This window comes from Microcaecilia unicolor, chromosome 4 (assembly GCF_901765095.1).
Source record: "Microcaecilia unicolor chromosome 4, aMicUni1.1, whole genome shotgun sequence".
Lineage (NCBI taxonomy): Eukaryota > Metazoa > Chordata > Amphibia > Gymnophiona > Siphonopidae > Microcaecilia > Microcaecilia unicolor.
Genome location: NC_044034.1, coordinates 27,694,152 through 27,710,296, shown reverse-complemented (window position 1 = coordinate 27,710,296; position 16,145 = coordinate 27,694,152). Strand labels below are relative to the sequence as shown.

The 16,145-nt window shown below is 47.1% G+C and overlaps 1 protein-coding gene across 1 annotated transcript in view; it reads left to right on the top strand.

Annotated features, from left to right (window-relative positions):
* GDPD4 (glycerophosphodiester phosphodiesterase domain containing 4) overlaps positions 1–16,145 on the top strand; it is an 83,572-nt gene that overhangs the window by 53,742 nt on the left and 13,685 nt on the right. Inside the window, exons 10-12 of the mRNA XM_030200070.1 lie at positions 2,528–2,678; positions 7,212–7,436; positions 13,952–14,109. Coding sequence (XP_030055930.1) covers positions 2,528–2,678; positions 7,212–7,436; positions 13,952–14,109 — 534 coding nt within the window. The remainder of the gene's footprint in view (positions 1–2,527; positions 2,679–7,211; positions 7,437–13,951; positions 14,110–16,145) is intronic.

The window sequence follows — 16,145 nt, the reverse complement described above, 5'->3', positions numbered from 1 at the left end:
AAAAACATGGCCAGGTTCAGCTTTAAGATAAAAATTTCTTAAACAAAAAGGTTTTCAGTCACTTACATTTTTCAGATATGTAAGTGGCAAGAGGAAGTGCCATAATAGCATTGTGAGGCTCAAAGCTGACGGAGAGAAATATGTGGAAGATGATAAGGATAAAGCTGAACTGCTTAACGATTATTTTAGCTCTGTGTTCACGAATGAAAAACCGGGGGTAGGGATGCAGAAAACAAAGGCTAAAGGGGATGGATGTAGACCAAGACCCATTTACGGAGGACTGTGTTCGTGAGGAGCTTGCCAAACTAAAAGTAGATAGAGCGATGGGGCCTGATGGGATACACCCAGGGGTGCTTAATATTTTGTCCTCTCAAAAAGAGGACACATGTCCCGCCCCTGCCCCACCCACACCCTGCCCCTTTCGCATCCTCACCCCGCCCCATCATATTCCCCTCCCCTGGGTCACCTCCCCTCCCCTCCCCTTACTTACTATCTACTGCTCTGGTGGTCTAGTGACCTCTTCGGGGCAGGAAAGAGCCCCCTCTTTCCTGCCTGGAGCTCTCTCCTTGCCTTGCATCCTGTTACTGTGACGGTCTCGGGATTCAAAATGGCCGCCAAGAGTGGAAGTCTCGCGAGGCCACTTCAACTCTCGGCGACCATTTTGAATCCCAAGCCATCACAGCAACAGGATGCAGGGCAAGGGCAGCGCTTCCTGCCCCAAAGAGGTCACTAGACCACCAGGGCAGTAGATAGTAAGTAAGGGAAGGGGAGGCTAGGATAGGCCCACCTGCCCGTTTGTCCAGAAATCCAGACAAACGGGCGGACTGGCAAAACCCGTCCGGACGCCCGTACATGTCCTCAAAAAGAGGACATGTCCGGGTAAATCCGGACATATGGTAACCCTAGTGTTTAAGGAACTCAGAGAAGACGGACCTCTTCAATGCTTCCTTAGAAACTGGAGTGGACATGTGTGAATGTTACCATTAGTTTTGTGGCCATTACCGTAAATTGGTTTGTGAGCTTTTACTGCCACCTATTTTCTAGGTGGTAAGGGCTCAAATGTGCCAATCCCATGCTAGTTACTTAGCTTGTGCTGGTGTAGGCACGTGTTTTGGACGCGCGCAGGCCTATTTTTCAGCGCACTTGCAAAAAAGGCCTTTTTTTTGTGGCCAAAAATAGACGTGCGGCAAAGTTAAAACCAGTGCGCATCTATTTTGAGCCTGAGACCTTACCGCCACCCATTGACTTAGCGGTAAGGTCTGACGCGCTAACCGGGCGGTAATTGTCAGCGTGTGTACACTGTGAATTACCGCCGGCAAAGCACCACAGGGTAGAAACTTTCTACCGGGTGTTTTTGGATGCGCATCAAAAGTGGAATTACCAGTCGGGGCACGCATTAGCCGGGCGGTAGTTCCAATTTGACGCATGTTGTAGGCGCCTATGCTCCTTAGTAAAAAGGCCCCTAAATAAATAAATTAATGACCTAACATCAAAACTCTATCAGAACCAGATAAAATTGAATTCTTTACACCTGGTTACTTCAATCAACTTATCACCTATGAACATTAACGCATTGAGCCTGCAAAAGGTGGGAAAATGTGGGATACAAATGCAACAAACAAACAAACAAATAAATAAATAAATATCTTGGATGTTATCTAGTTGATTGTTTGATGTGTGTGTGTGTTTGTGTGGGAAGGGCTTATGTCGGGCTGATATCAAGTAAGTTGTTTGTGTGTGTGTGTGTGGGGAGGGGGGCCTTGTATTAATGTCAGGTGCTGTCAGTTGATGGTGGGGCTTGTGCTGATGTTGCAGTGGGTTGAAAAAGGTGACATTGGGGACAGGACATGATGGGGAGGGGGTTACGATAAAGGGATCAGGAAACACTGAGTTTTAGAAAGCTCTTTCCATGTCTGGAGGGGGGGGGGGGGGGGGGAACAGAAGTATGTTTTTTTTTTCAGCACATGTTCAGCTCTCTAAAATTACTGTTCCCTCTGGATGTGGAAGGGCTTCAAGGTACAGCCCTGATCCTATTTTACAAAAGGCTGTACGTTTGCAGAGCATCTTGCAAAATACTACTACTTATCATTTCTATAGCGCTACTAGACGTACGCAGCGCTGTACACTTGAACATGAAGAGACAGTCCCTGCTCCACAGAGCTTACAATCTAATGTACCTTATTCAGCCACAATACCACCTGTATTTGCTTCTTTACCGGACTTGGGCGAACGCCTTTACGATACTATCCAGCTCATTTTCGAAAGAGAATGGCGCCCATATTCCGACCCAAATCGGGAGATGGGCGCCTTTCTCTCGTGGGCGCATAAGCACACACTAAGGTCACTTTTTAGAGCCACTTGTGCACCACCTAAACTCTGCCTCTGAACATGCCTACACCCATGTGGCATGAAAGCATATGCCTTTTAACATATGTAACCCCTGGGGTTATTGTGTAAAAAGCCCTTTTATACATGAAAAATCCTTTCTTATATTACCCCCATGTGACTTTGTTTTTCTTTGTTACAGTTTTGATGGCATCCCCTTCTTAATGCATGATAGCACTCTACAAAGGACAACGAACGTTCAGGAAGTCTTTCCCAACTGGACCAGTGAAAATGCTGCAATGCTTCCCTGGGAAGTGCTGGAAAGCCTAAATGCAGGAAAATGGTTCCTTAGGGTAAGACCACTAGAGGCAGGGCTGATTCAAATAAAACGAGAACCCTGGGCAAACCTTCAGCCTTACGCTGCCCATCAGTTATCTCCCCTCCCCTGACGTTTTGATAATTAACTTTTTGTTTATTGGCGCTGCTTTAAATTTTGTCACAGTTTCTCACTCCCCCCTTAGAATTTTCTTCCTGTTTCTGTCAGCTGGTGTTTTTTTTTTTTTCTAGTTAGGTTGCCTATCTTAGCTGTATGACTCTCAGTAAGGCCCTCATGATCAAAAGCCCTGCGCTGTTCCAAACAGCGCCCTAAAAATAGCGCCTGGACAGTGCAGGGCTTTTCTGCATCGATGATCAAAGATAATGCATGCAAATCTAAGCAGCGCTATTATCTTTGATTATCATGTTGAAGTGCGGGAGAATTGCGCCTGAGCATGCGCTCAGCACAATCCTCCCGCACTTGTTTGACAGGTCTGGGCTGTCAAAAGCCCAAACCTGTCAAACAGCCTGCCCCGAGGCCCGAACAACGAGGCCCCCCCCCAAACCCCCAGAAACTGTCGTGGCTGCCGCCGGCCAAACCCTCTCCCACGCTCCCTTACATGGTATGTAGCCCCGCCCAGTGCATCCCAGGATGCAGTGGGCGGTGCTGGGCGCCGCCATTTTGGGCTTCAACTGACAGGAAGAGGAGGGAGGCAGGCGGGCTGTGTCCCTCCTCCAACACAAGGTAGGGGGGCCGGGAGGGGACCGGGACGGGGCCAGGGGGGTGTCACGACACCACGGACCACCAGGGAATTTAAGGACAACGCTGAGGGGAGGATTTGGGGTGGGCTGGAGGTCCACCGGACCTCTAGCCTCCCCTCCCCCGTCGATGGAGCAACGATTTCTGGGGGTTTCGGGGGCTGGAGACCCACCGATCCTCCAGCCCCCCCCCCCCCCCCCGTCGGTGGGTGGGAGGGTAGGATAGCGTTTTTCGGGAGGCGGTGTGGGTTTGGGGGTGCTGGAGACCCACCGGATCTCCAGCCCTCCGTGAACATGGGGGGGGGACCGGAGGTCCTCTGGACCTCCAGCCCCCCGTTCATGTTTGCCTTTGGGGGGGAAGGGGGGCCTGCCAGCATGCAACTGCATGCTGGACAGGGCTCACCATTCCTCCCCAATGATCTGCAAAATCTAACGCCAGCTCGGAGCTGGCGTTGATTTTGCTGCGGCCAGCGACCCAATCTTTGGCGCACTGGTCGCTGATCATTGGGGATGAATGCGTTAAGCGCCAATTAGCATGCATTTGCAAGCTAATTGCGCTAGAAGCCCTGTTTAGAATGCATTTGCATGCTACTTGCGCTGAGAGCCCTCGAGTGCGCTGTTTCAGGCGCTCGAGGGCTCTGATCATGGGTCGGCTGCAAACTCTGGCACTAGTATGGCGTTAACAGCCTCTAGCGCCAGAGTTTGCTTTTGATCATGAGGGCCTAAGCAAATCTGGACTTTTATTCTCTCCTTACGATGAAAAAAAAAAAGAGGCAGCTCTCATCCCATTGGTCTGGACTGTTCTGATAGAATGCTATGAAAGGAAAAGTTATATCAGAGCAGTCCAGAATTCCTCCCTGGTTTATTAATTGTCACTTAGTTATATTTAATTCTCTTTATTAGTGTTAATTTTTGTAACATTCGTATACAAACATTATCGGAAATATCTGAAAATTAAACACAAGGAAAAAGAAAAACAACAAAAACAATTGCAAGTTCAACTATTTCTCAGTCCACAATTTTTGATCCAAGAATCAGGAAAATTCTAATCCAACACAAGCTCTTTGAGCAGGGACTGTCTTTCTTCTACGTTTGTGCAGCGCTGCGTACACCTTGTAGCGCTATAGAAATGCTAAATAGTAGTAGTAGTACTAATCAGATTGTAAGCTCTGTCGAGCAGAGACTGTCTCTTCATGTTCAAGTGTACAGTGCTGCCTATGTCTGGTAGCGCTATAGAAATGATAAGTAGTAGTAGTAGTATTTGGCCTGGGCTTCTAGGATGGTGTTTTTGAACAGCATCCACGCCTGATGTAAATTTATGACCCTCGCAGTCGCTCCTCTGTTTTTTTTTCACCGTTCTTCTCATTTTATCATAGTCTCCTTTTTTAAAGTTAAACGCTAACGTATTTGATTTTCTATGTTTACTTACTTCAAAGCTAATATCAAATCTGATCATATTATGATCACTGTTATCAAGCGACCCCAGCACCATTACCTCCCACACCAGATCATGCGCTCCACTAAGGACTAAGTCTAGAATTTTTCCTTCTCTTGTCTGCTCCTGTACCAGCTGCTCCATAAAGCTGTCCTTGATTTCATCAAGGAATTTTACCTCCCTAGCGTGCCCCGATGTTACATTTATCCAGTCATTATCGGGGTAATTGAAATCACCCATTATTATTGTGTTGCCCAGTTTGTTTGCGTCCCTAATTTCCTTTAACATTTCTGCATCCATCTGTTCATCCTGGCCGGGCGGACGGTAGTACACTCCTATCACTATCCTTTTCCCCTTTACACATGGAATTTCAATCCACAGTGATTCCAAGAAGTGTTTTGTTTCCTGCAGAATTTTCAATCTATTTGATTCAAGGCTCTCGTTAATATACAATGCTACCTCTCCACCAATTCGATCCACCCTATCACTACGATATAATTTGTACCCCGGTATGACAGTGACCCACTGGCTATCCTCCTTCCACCAGGTCTCAGTAATGCCTATTATATCCAATTTTTTGTTTAGTGCAATATATTCCAACTCTCCCATCTTATTTCTTAGACTCCTAGCATTTGCATATAGACATTTCAGAGTATGTTTGTTGTTCTTATTTGCATGATGCTTAGTACCTGACACTATTGATTTGACATCTTTTGTCTGATCTTTAGTTGTATTTAAGGGCACCTGGTCTACCACGGTCTGTTGTGCAACCTCACTATCCAGAAACCCTATCTTCCCTGTTTGTGAGGTATCTTTGCAAGATACCTTTTCCAGAACCATGCGCTTTTGAGCGACTGTCGGCCTTCCCCCCCCTTTTCTAGTTTAAAAGCTGCTCTATCTCCTTTTTAAATGCCAATGTCAGCAGCCTGGTCCCACCCTGGTTAAGGTGGAGCCCATCCTTTCGGAATAGGCTCCCCCTTCCCCAGAATGTTGCCCAGTTCCTAACAAATCTAAAACCCTCCTCCCTGCACCATCGTCTCATCCACACATTGAGACTCCGGAGCTCTGCCTGTCTCTTGGGCCCTACTACTACTACTACTACTATTTAGCATTTCTATAGCACTACAAGGCGTAAGCAGCGCTGCACAAACATAGAAGAAAGACAGTCCCTGCTCAAAGAGCTTACAATCTAATAGACAAAAAATAAAGTAAGCAAATCAAATCAATTAATGTGAACGGGAAGGAAGAGAGGAGGGTAGGTGGAGGCGAGTGGTTACAAGTGGTTACAAGTCAAAAGCAATGTTAAAGAGGTGGGCTTTCAGTCTAGATTTAAAGGTGGCCAAGGATGGGGCAAGACGTAGGGGCTCAGGAAGTTTATTCCAGGCGTAGGGTGCAGCGAGACAGAAGGCGCGAAGTCTGGAGTTGGCAGTAGTGGAGAAGGGAACAGATAAGAAGGATTTATCCATGGAGCGGAGTGCACGGGAAGGGGTGTAGGGAAGGACGAGTGTGGAGAGATACTTGGGAGCAGCAGAGTGAGTACATTTATAGGTTAGTAGAAGAAGTTTGAACAGGATGCGAAAACGGATAGGGAGCCAGTGAAGGGTCTTGAGGAGAGGGGTAGTATGAGTAAAGCGACCCTGGCGGAAGATGAGACGGGCAGCAGAGTTTTGAACCGACTGGAGAGGGGAGAGGTGACTAAGTGGGAGGCCAGCAAGAAGCCCTGCGCGTGGAATGGGTAACATTTCAGAAAATGCTACCCTAGAGGATCTGGATTTGAGCTTTCTACCTAAGAGCCTAAATTTGGCTTCCAGAACCTCTCTCCCACATTTTCCTATGTCATTGGTACCCACATGTACCAAGACAGCGGACTCCTCCCCAGCACTACCTAAAATCCTATCTAGGTGACGCGTGAGGTCTGCCACCTTCGCACCAGGCAGGCACGTCACCAGGCGATCCTCACGTTCACCAGCCACCCAGCTATAATCGATCGAAGTTATCAGGTAAGACATAACTTTTCCTTCTGCTTATTTTCTTTAGCAATCTAGGTGCAAACATTTATACCAGACTATGGCTGGTGTAAGTGATAACGGCTAAAATATAGGTGCTTGTTTGACCTGTTATGCTCGTGTTCTATAAAGAGAAGTAGGTACCTACTTTCTTTATAGAATAGGCTCCAGGTAGGTACGTCCTTGATAGCCAAAATAGGTGCCATTTTATAGAATTACCCTCTCAGGGGACTATTTTAATATGTCTCAACTAAGATTGTGAAGTATTGTAGGTTAAAAAGAATCTATATGAAATAAGAGTTGTGTTGATCTTTAAAAATATTGATAACTGTTGCTTGTATTTACTTGCCTATTCTTTTATTTTTTTCTAGGATAAACCATTTTCAGGCATGAGATCACTGTCCTATGAAGAGCAAAAGTTAGCAATGAATCAATCTATTTTTAAACTGACTGATTTCTTGAGACTCGCAAACAGTGCAAATAAACTTGTGCTATTTGATCTCTACCGCCCTCCAAAGATGCATCCTTATAGGGACTCCTGGATCAATAGGACTTTAGAGGTCATCATCAATGAATCTGCAATCAACTCCAATCTGGTACGATATTGTTTATCAAATACTAGACCTGTGCTACTTAGATTTCCACCAGTGACAAGCGGCAGACTATAGGAATCCAAAGAAAAGCAGCAAACAGATAAGTTTATTTACATAAGATAAATGGGACTGGAAGTCACCAGCACCACAGCAAAGGAAGTGTGCATGGAAAGGCCAGGACACCAGACATATAAATTATTGATCATTGCTGATGTCACTTTGAGGTCTATGTACTAATTTGCATTCAGATTGGAGACTCATGTGCATTATTTGATTACTTTATTGTTATTATTATTACTAGTAAAACAGGCCCGTTTCTGACACAAATGAAACGGGCGCTAGCAAGGTTCTATCTCCTCTGCCTCCCCTCCAGCCACCCAGCGATTCTCCTATTTCCCCTGCCCCCCCCCCCCTCCAGCCACCCAGTGATTCTCCTGTCTCCCCTGCCCCCCCTCCAGCCACCCTGCGATTCTCCTCGCTCCCCTGCCCCACTCCAGCCACCCATCGATTCTCCTCGTTCCCCTGTTTACCTTCGTCGAAGCAGCCGCGTCTTTGAAAGCCCTGCCTGTTTGTAGCCTTCCCTTCGACTTTGTTCCCTCTGAGTCCCGCCTGCCGATGCCATTTCCTCTTTCCGTGAGGGCAGGACTCTGAGGAAATGAACTCGAAGGGAAGGCTATAGACGTTTAGGTTGTGCCTCCTGCTGCTATCCTGTGGTTGGTCAGTGCTGTTTGTGACGAACCCGGAAATACATGAAGTCAATTCAGGAGATGGATACAGCAGAGCACGAACCCTTCAAACTTTCACTGCCATGGAGTCAGCTTTAGAACGTTGGAGGTGCTTTTTATTATATAGGATTATTACTACTACAGTTGTATCCTGCAAACACGTAAGTACATAAGTATTTAGACTTGTTGAAATGAGGGATACTTTAATAAAAAAATGGATTCCTAGTAGGTCTAAGATTAATATAATTTAAAAAAGAGAGATGTGCACTTAAGTATGTAGGAGCCAGCCCATATCAACCTATGCATCCAATTTCTCCTATTTAGGCACACAAATGTGGAATGCACTACCAAAGACTGTGAAAACCATTTATGACCATCTTAACTTCAGGAGATCATTAAAGACTGTTTTGCAAGGCCTATCTCACTGACCCTACTTAAATGCATCAACTCTGCAACACAACATAACCTTACATTGTTTTGGACATTATATATTCCTTATTATCATTAACCCTTATTGTACCTTATACCCTAACCTTACCTGACCCCTATTTCAATCTATATTTGTTTACCCCTACCGGACTTGGCGTTCGCCTTTACGGTATTTTGTAAGCCACATTGAGCCTGCTAATGGGTGGGAAAATGTGGGATACAAATGTTACAAATAAATAAATAAATAAATATATTGCCAGATAAGTCAAAGCAGCCACCTTAAATTTAAATCTCGCTCCCAGCGGAAACCAATGCAAACGAGATAACAAAGGGGTAATATGTTCGTATTTATCAGCTTTGAAACTGTACTTATATTCCTATGTAGTAACTCACACAATATATAATGAAGTACCATTAACTATGGTGTACAGCGCTGCGTATGCCTTGTAGCGCTATAGAAATGATAAGTTGTAGTAGTAGTAGTAGTAGTAGTTTAGGGCTTTATTTGCAGACAAAATGGAAGTGGAACTATGAAGCTGGTGAGGATGGCTCATTCCTCAATCTCTTCCTCTCTATCCTTCCTACTCCTTACCTCTCCCAATCTCTTCTCACAATCTCCTTATGCTCATTCCTCAATCTCTTCCTCTCCATCCTTCCTACTCCTTACCCCTCCCAATCTCTTCTCCTTTTGCTCATCCTATCTTTGTTTACCTCTCCGTGCTCAATTTACATATCCTCAAAACCCCACTACTACTATGTTTACTACAACTTGTAACATTCTCCTTCAAGACTATGTAATTCTATTTACTATGTAAGCAGCATTGAACCTGCTATGTGTGGGAAAGCGCGGGGTACAAATGTAATTAATAATAATAATAATAATGGCTGGGTGGGCCAGAGGCAGGAGAGCAACAGCAGAAGATAGGCTGGATTATGGAGTACAGTGCCTCTTCTGGTCTTTGCTCCAGACTCACCTTCCTCCTGTTCCTGCAAGGCGCCTGGAAGGGCGAGGCTGGAGCAGAACACTCTTGCTGATTGGGACTCCACAAAGAAGCAGGGGCGTAGCCAGACAACCGATTTTGGGTGGGCCTAGGGAAGAACTGGGTGTGCACCAATTGTTCTTCCCCCCCCCCCCCCCCCCCCGGTGGGACAGCGCTTCTTTCCACCTTGGCAGTCTGCGTCAGGCGTGCGCTGAAAACTGAACATACGCAGGTGCCGGTATCATGGAGAGCAGCGTTTTTGTTACCATCAGGAAGAAGTCTTCAGCTGGCCGAGCTTGGGATCCCACCAACTACACTAAACGTGTGCTACTGTTGGGTGGGCCTGAGCCCCAAGTGGGTGGGCCCCGGCCCACCCAGGCCTACCTGTGGCTACGCCACTGCAAAGAAGTGGTGGAACTCTATTCCAGGCTGTTTTCCCAGATTGGACTGAATAAAAGAAAGAATGATCATATTAACGTTGTTCATTGGTTAGATCAGCAACAAGGCCACACCGGAGCAGAGGACTTTGGCTGGCGGGGGTTGGGGACCCCACCAGCAAAGGTACCCGACGGCAGCGGCGGGGGAGGGTTGGCGGCTGCGGAAAGAGGGGGTCGAAAGGGTTGGCGCTGAGGGGGGTCAAAGGTGGTGGCGGCAGCGGGGAGGTAAAAAATGGGGGGGGGGGGGTTAAAAATGGCAGAGGGGGGTCAGCAGTGCAGGGGGGGGTAAAATGTGCCCCCTCACCTCAGGCTCTGGACCCCCCCTCCCGCCGAAGTCTGGCTACGCCCCTGGTTTGTCCCTGAGGCAATGGAGGGTTAAGGGGCCCTTTTACTAAGCCGCGTAGGTTCCTACTTGTGCCCTACGTGTGTCAATTTTGAGCTACCACATGGTCCAGGGGGTAATTTCATTTTTTATGTGCATCCACTAGGTGCGCCGGAAATTTTCTGGTGCGTGGCGACAACCAGGCTGTAATCGACGTACGCACGTACACCGTTATTGTCTGGTTAACGCATGAGTCCTTACTGCCACGGTAAGGTCTCAGGCCCAAAATGGATGCGTGTCAATTTTTATTTTGTCGCTCATCCATTTTCAGCCCCCCCCCCACAAAAAAATGGACCTGTGCGCATCCAATACACACATCTACTCCAGCGCAGGCCATTTTTTTGGCACACCTTAGTAAAAGTACCCCTAAGTGACTTGCCCAAGATCACAAGGTGCAGCGGTGGGATTTGAACCATAAGTACATAAGTATTGCCATACTGGGAAAGACCAAAGGTCCATTGAGCCCAGCATCCTGTTTCCAACAGTGGCCAATCCAGGTCACAAATACCTGGCAAGATCCCAGCCACCTCTGTGTGTCAAGAGTGGTGCTCTAACCACTAGGCTACTCCTCCACTTCTAGCTGTCACTCACTTTGCAGTCTGCCAGATGGACCCAGACATTAGCTAAGTCCATCATTGCAGCCTAAATTTAATAGTACTTGCTGTTGGTGCAGCCTAAACATTAGGGCTTCTTGGTACTCCTGTCAGACTGCCAGCAATTGGCAGTGAAGTGGAGGGGTAGCCTAATAGTTAATGCAGCGGTTTGAGAGCCTGGGGAACTGAGTTCAATTCCCACTGCAGCTGCTTGTAACTCTAAATTGCTTTAATTATAACCACAGAAAGGTGGTACATTGAATCTGATTCCCTTTCCCTTAAACAGAGGTCTGAGCACACTACCAGAACCCTTATCCATACTCTTATCACCTCTCAGACTACTGCAACTTGCCCCTTACAGATCTCCCACCAAATCATCTCGCTCCCCTTCAATCTGTTGAAAATTCTGCTGCACGAAATCCACCAGTCTTGCTAGGCTCATATTAGCCCTCTCCTCAAGTAACTTCATTGGCTCCATATCCATTTCCGTATACAGTTCAAACTCCTCTTATTGACTTACTAGTAAAAAAGGCCCGTTTCTGACACAAATGAAACGGGCGCTAGCAAGGTTTTCCTTGGAGTGTGTATGTTTGGGAGAGTATGTGAGAGTGACTGTTTGAGAGTCAGAGTGAAAGTGTGAGTGTGTGAGAGAGAGAGTGAGTCTGGGTGTGAGTGTGTTTGTGAGAGAGTGTGTGTGAGAATGAGAGTGTGTGTATGTGAGACACAGTGTGAGAGAGAGTGTGTGTGTGTGGGCAAGAGAGAGAGTGTGTGTGAGACACAGATTCTCTGTGAGAGTGAGTGTATGACACCAAGCGAGTGTGTGAGTGACTGTGTGGCACATAGAGAGTGAATGTGATACTGTGTGAGACAGAGTGTGTGAGAGTGAGAGTCAGAAAGACATTGTATATGAGAGAGAGAGTGTGAGCCGTGCCCTCCCAATCCATGGCCATCCATGTTTGTCTGTCACCTGCCCCCTCCATTCATCCCTATCCAGCATTTCCCCTCTCTGCCTGAGGCCTGCCCTGCAATCCATATCCATCCATGGCCATCTGTCCCCTCCATTCATCCCTGTGCAGCAATTCCCCTCTCCCTGAGTCCTGCCCTTCCAATCCATGCCCATCCATGCTCCTCTGTCACCTGGCCCCTCCATTTTTCCCTATCCAGCATTTCCCCTCTCTGCCTGAGGCCTGCTCTGCAATCCATATCCATCCATGCCCATCTGTCCCCTCCATTCATCCCTATCCAGCAATTCCCCTCTCCCTGAGTCCTGCCCTTCCAATCCATGCCCATCCATGCTCCTCTGTCACCTGGCCCCTCCATTTTTCCCTATCCAGCATTTCCCCTCTCTGCCTGAGGCCTGCTCTACAATCCATATCCATCCATGCCCATCTGTCCCCTCCATTCATCCCTATCCAGCAATTCCCCTCTCCCTGAGTCCTGCCCTTCCAATCCATGCCCATCCATGCTCCTCTGTCACCTGGCCCCTCCATTTTTCCCTATCCAGCATTTCCCCTCTCTGCCTGAGGCCTGCTCTACAATCCATATCCATCCATGCCCATCTGTCCCCTCCATTCATCCCTATCCAGCAATTCCCCTCTCCCTGAGTCCTGCCCTTCCAATCCATGCCCATCCATGCTTCTCTGTCACCTGGCCCCTCCATTTTTCCCTATCCAGCATTTGCCCTCTCTGCCTGAGGCCTGCTCTGCAATCCATATCCATCCATGCCCATCTGTCCCCTCCATTCATCCCTATCCAGCAATTCCCCTCTCCCTGAGTCCTGCCCTTCCAATCCATGCCCATCCATGCTCATCTGTCACCTGGCCCCTCCATTTTTCCCTATCCAGCAATTTCCCTCTCTCCCTGAGTCCTGCCCTCCTAATCCATACCCATCCATGCTCCTCTGTCCCCTGCCGCCTCCATTCATCCTTTTCCAGCAAGTCCCCTCTCGCCCTTCCATGACCCCCCCCCCCTCGCATCCATGCTACTCTCTCTGCCATGTCCCAGCCTGGCCCGCCCTCTTCCCCCCCCCCCCCTTCGCATCCATGCCCCCCCCCTTCGCATCCATGCCTCGCATCCATGCCCCCCCCTTCGCATCCATGCCCCCCCCTTCGCATCCATGCCCCCCACCCCTTCGCATCCATGCATTCCTTTTTTTTTTATTTTTTATTCTTTTTAACTTTACCTCCGTGGCGGTTCGTGCAGCGAAGCGTCAGGGAAGGAGGCGGCGCTCCCGACGTCTAGCTTTCCCTTCGCTATGTTCCGCCTTGTTTTGAAGGCGGAACACAGCGAAGGGAAGGGTAGACGTCGGGAGCGCCGCCTCCTTCCCTGACGCTTCGCTTCCGGATTTGTTTGTTTAGACGCGAGGGCGGGGCAGAGACGGCTGGATGGCTTCACACCACGAACCCTACAGCCAGGGACTCAGGGAGTGACGTCAGATGGCTTCAGAACGTTGTCCTCATTAGAACGTTCACGGTGCGTTTTATTATATTAGATAAGTGCATTCACTCTGCAGCTCCTCAGTACCTCTCCACTCTTATCTCTCCCTACGCTCCTCCTCGGGAACTCCCTCCATTGGGTAAATCTCTCTTATCTGCACCCTCCTGCTAACTCCAGACTCCAATCTTTTTATCTTGCTGCACCATATGCCTGGAATAGACTTCTTAAGCCGGTACATCAAGCTCCATCCCTGGCCGTCTTCAAATCTAGGCTAAAAGCCCACCTTTTTGATGCTGCTTTTAACTCCTAACCCTTACTCACTTGTTCAGTACCCATGTTTTATCATTTCCACCTTAAGTATTTTCCTTATCCCTTATTTGTCCTGCTTGTCTGGCCTAATTAGACTGTAAGCTCTGTCGAGCAGGGACTGTCTCTTCATGTTCAGTGTACAGCACTGCGTATGTGTAGTAGCGCTATAGAAATGATAAGTAATAGTAGTATGACATTAAGCTAGTCACTGTTTGTTGTTCATGCAGATTCTGTGGCTGCCGAATGACATGAGGTCCCTTGTTCACTCTGTAGCTCCAGGATTTCAGCAGACATTGGGTATGAAGGCACCCGTGGAAGAACTCTTGAAGAATCATATTATGAACCTGAATCTGCCTTACAGTGAAATGTCCAGTGAAGACATCAGGTAGAGAATGACAGAGTGAAACAAAGTCAGCTCAGAAATGATTCTTCTCACACATACTATAAGTAAAACAGAGTTGAAATAGTAATATTTAGATTTGTAGAGCATCTTTCATCTAACAGGAACCAATACCCCTACTGCATCCCCCTCCCCTTAGTATGCATATACCCCAAATTCTATAAATGGTGCTCAAAATTGTGCACATGCCCAATTTCTGTGCACAATCTAATTGTGCAACAAGTTAATTAGTGTTAATAATTGTGCACTAATAATCAATTATTGGCAAGAATTTGAATTTATGAATGCATCTTGCTGGGCACTGTTCTATAAAGATGCATGCTTATATTTTTTTAATCACACAACTGTAAAGGGGGCGTGGCCACTGGAGGAACTTGGGCATGTGCACAATTTTGAGCATCATTTATAGAATTTGGGGTATATGCACACTAAAGGGGGGGGGGGATGCAGTAAAAGACAGGTCTCCCAATACTGCAGGTTGCTGAATCCTGTGGTAAATGAATAGCGCTGCTTGTGAGCCTCTTTCCAAGCCACTGCCCAATGATTCCGGTCTACATGTAAAGGGGCCAGCAAGCCAAAAGATTAGTAGTAGCCTGAGTGACCCCCCATGCCAAAACCCTTTATTGTACCCCAAATTAAGTCCCCATGCTCCCCCCAATCAGAATGGCCACCTAGCAGTTAAGCACCCCACTGGGAGCCCCTTCTGAAGTCCTCCCTGGTCCTACCTTTGTAAAATTCCTGGTCCCTGGTCTTCTGGACAGGGATACTTCCTAATCTCTTCTGCCCTCACCAATGCTGTCACACAAAATGGCACTCACGCCCCCCTAGTGGTATTCTCTTGGTAGTGATTCTACCAATAAGGCACAGCCAACCATAAAATGGCAAATCTTATGAATTTTTCCATTAAAAAGTCAGACAAAAGTATTAAAGTCTATGTGAGAATAAGAAGTAGAGAAAGTTATTTTGATGCTGAACCACCTCCCTTATCACTGAAAAATGTCATTTTGGCTATTCTCAATTCTGGATTGATATTAGGAGTGTTTAGTTTTCAAAACAGTATATTATTATACCCAATGCATGCCTATCTCCTGTTGTCTTAGGCACTCATAAGAGTAGCCATACTGGGTCAGACCAGTGGTCCATCTAGCCCAATATCCTGTTTTCCAAACAGTGAATAAGCCAGGTCACAAGTACCTGGCAGAAACCCAAATTGTGGCAACATTCCATGTAGAATCTCAAAGAATAGCAACATTCCATGTAGAACCCCAAAGAACAGCAAGATTCTGGAATCCTAAAAAGTGACAAGATTCCATGTAGAATCTCAAAGGAATAGCAAGATTCTGGAATCCTAAAGAGTAACAAGATTCCATGCAGAATCTCAAAGAGTAGCAACATTCCGTGCTACAAATCCCAGGGCAAGCAGTTGCTTCCCATGTCTGTCTCAATAGCAGACTATGGACTTTTCCTCCAGGAATTTGTCCAAACCTTTTTAGAATACTCAGATAGACTGAAAGCATTAGGGGTCAGCTTCTCCAAGTAGTACCATGAGACTACTGCTAGAGGTTGTGATGGCCATTTTTGATCAGGAACCAAGAGGGGCAGGAGAAAGTGCTCATTTTCAGCAGCACTGCCTGGTTAAGGGCATCTAAATACCAGTGGCTGGCCTGCTGAGTTTGATTTAAGAGAGCAGGAACCTCCCCTGCTGACCTAAATTGCTTTGAATTTCAGGCCTACTCTATGTTATCAGTACTGTGAACAAGTCTGAGCACTGGAAAGTCTCTCTGATTGGAGGAGTCAGAGCTCAGTGACTTTGGCAGAGCCAATTAGATATTTGCTGTCCCGTGGCAGTTAGATGAACCGCGTTCTCAGTGATGAGGATTGCAGTGGTGCCAGGGTTGGTTGAAGATGGTGGCAACATTGTTGCATCTTTGGTGCTGAGAAAGTCCCTAGCACCAGGTTCACATACATAGCAAAAAGCAAAGAACAATGTATGTTTGTTTGTTTTATGTATGTATGTATGT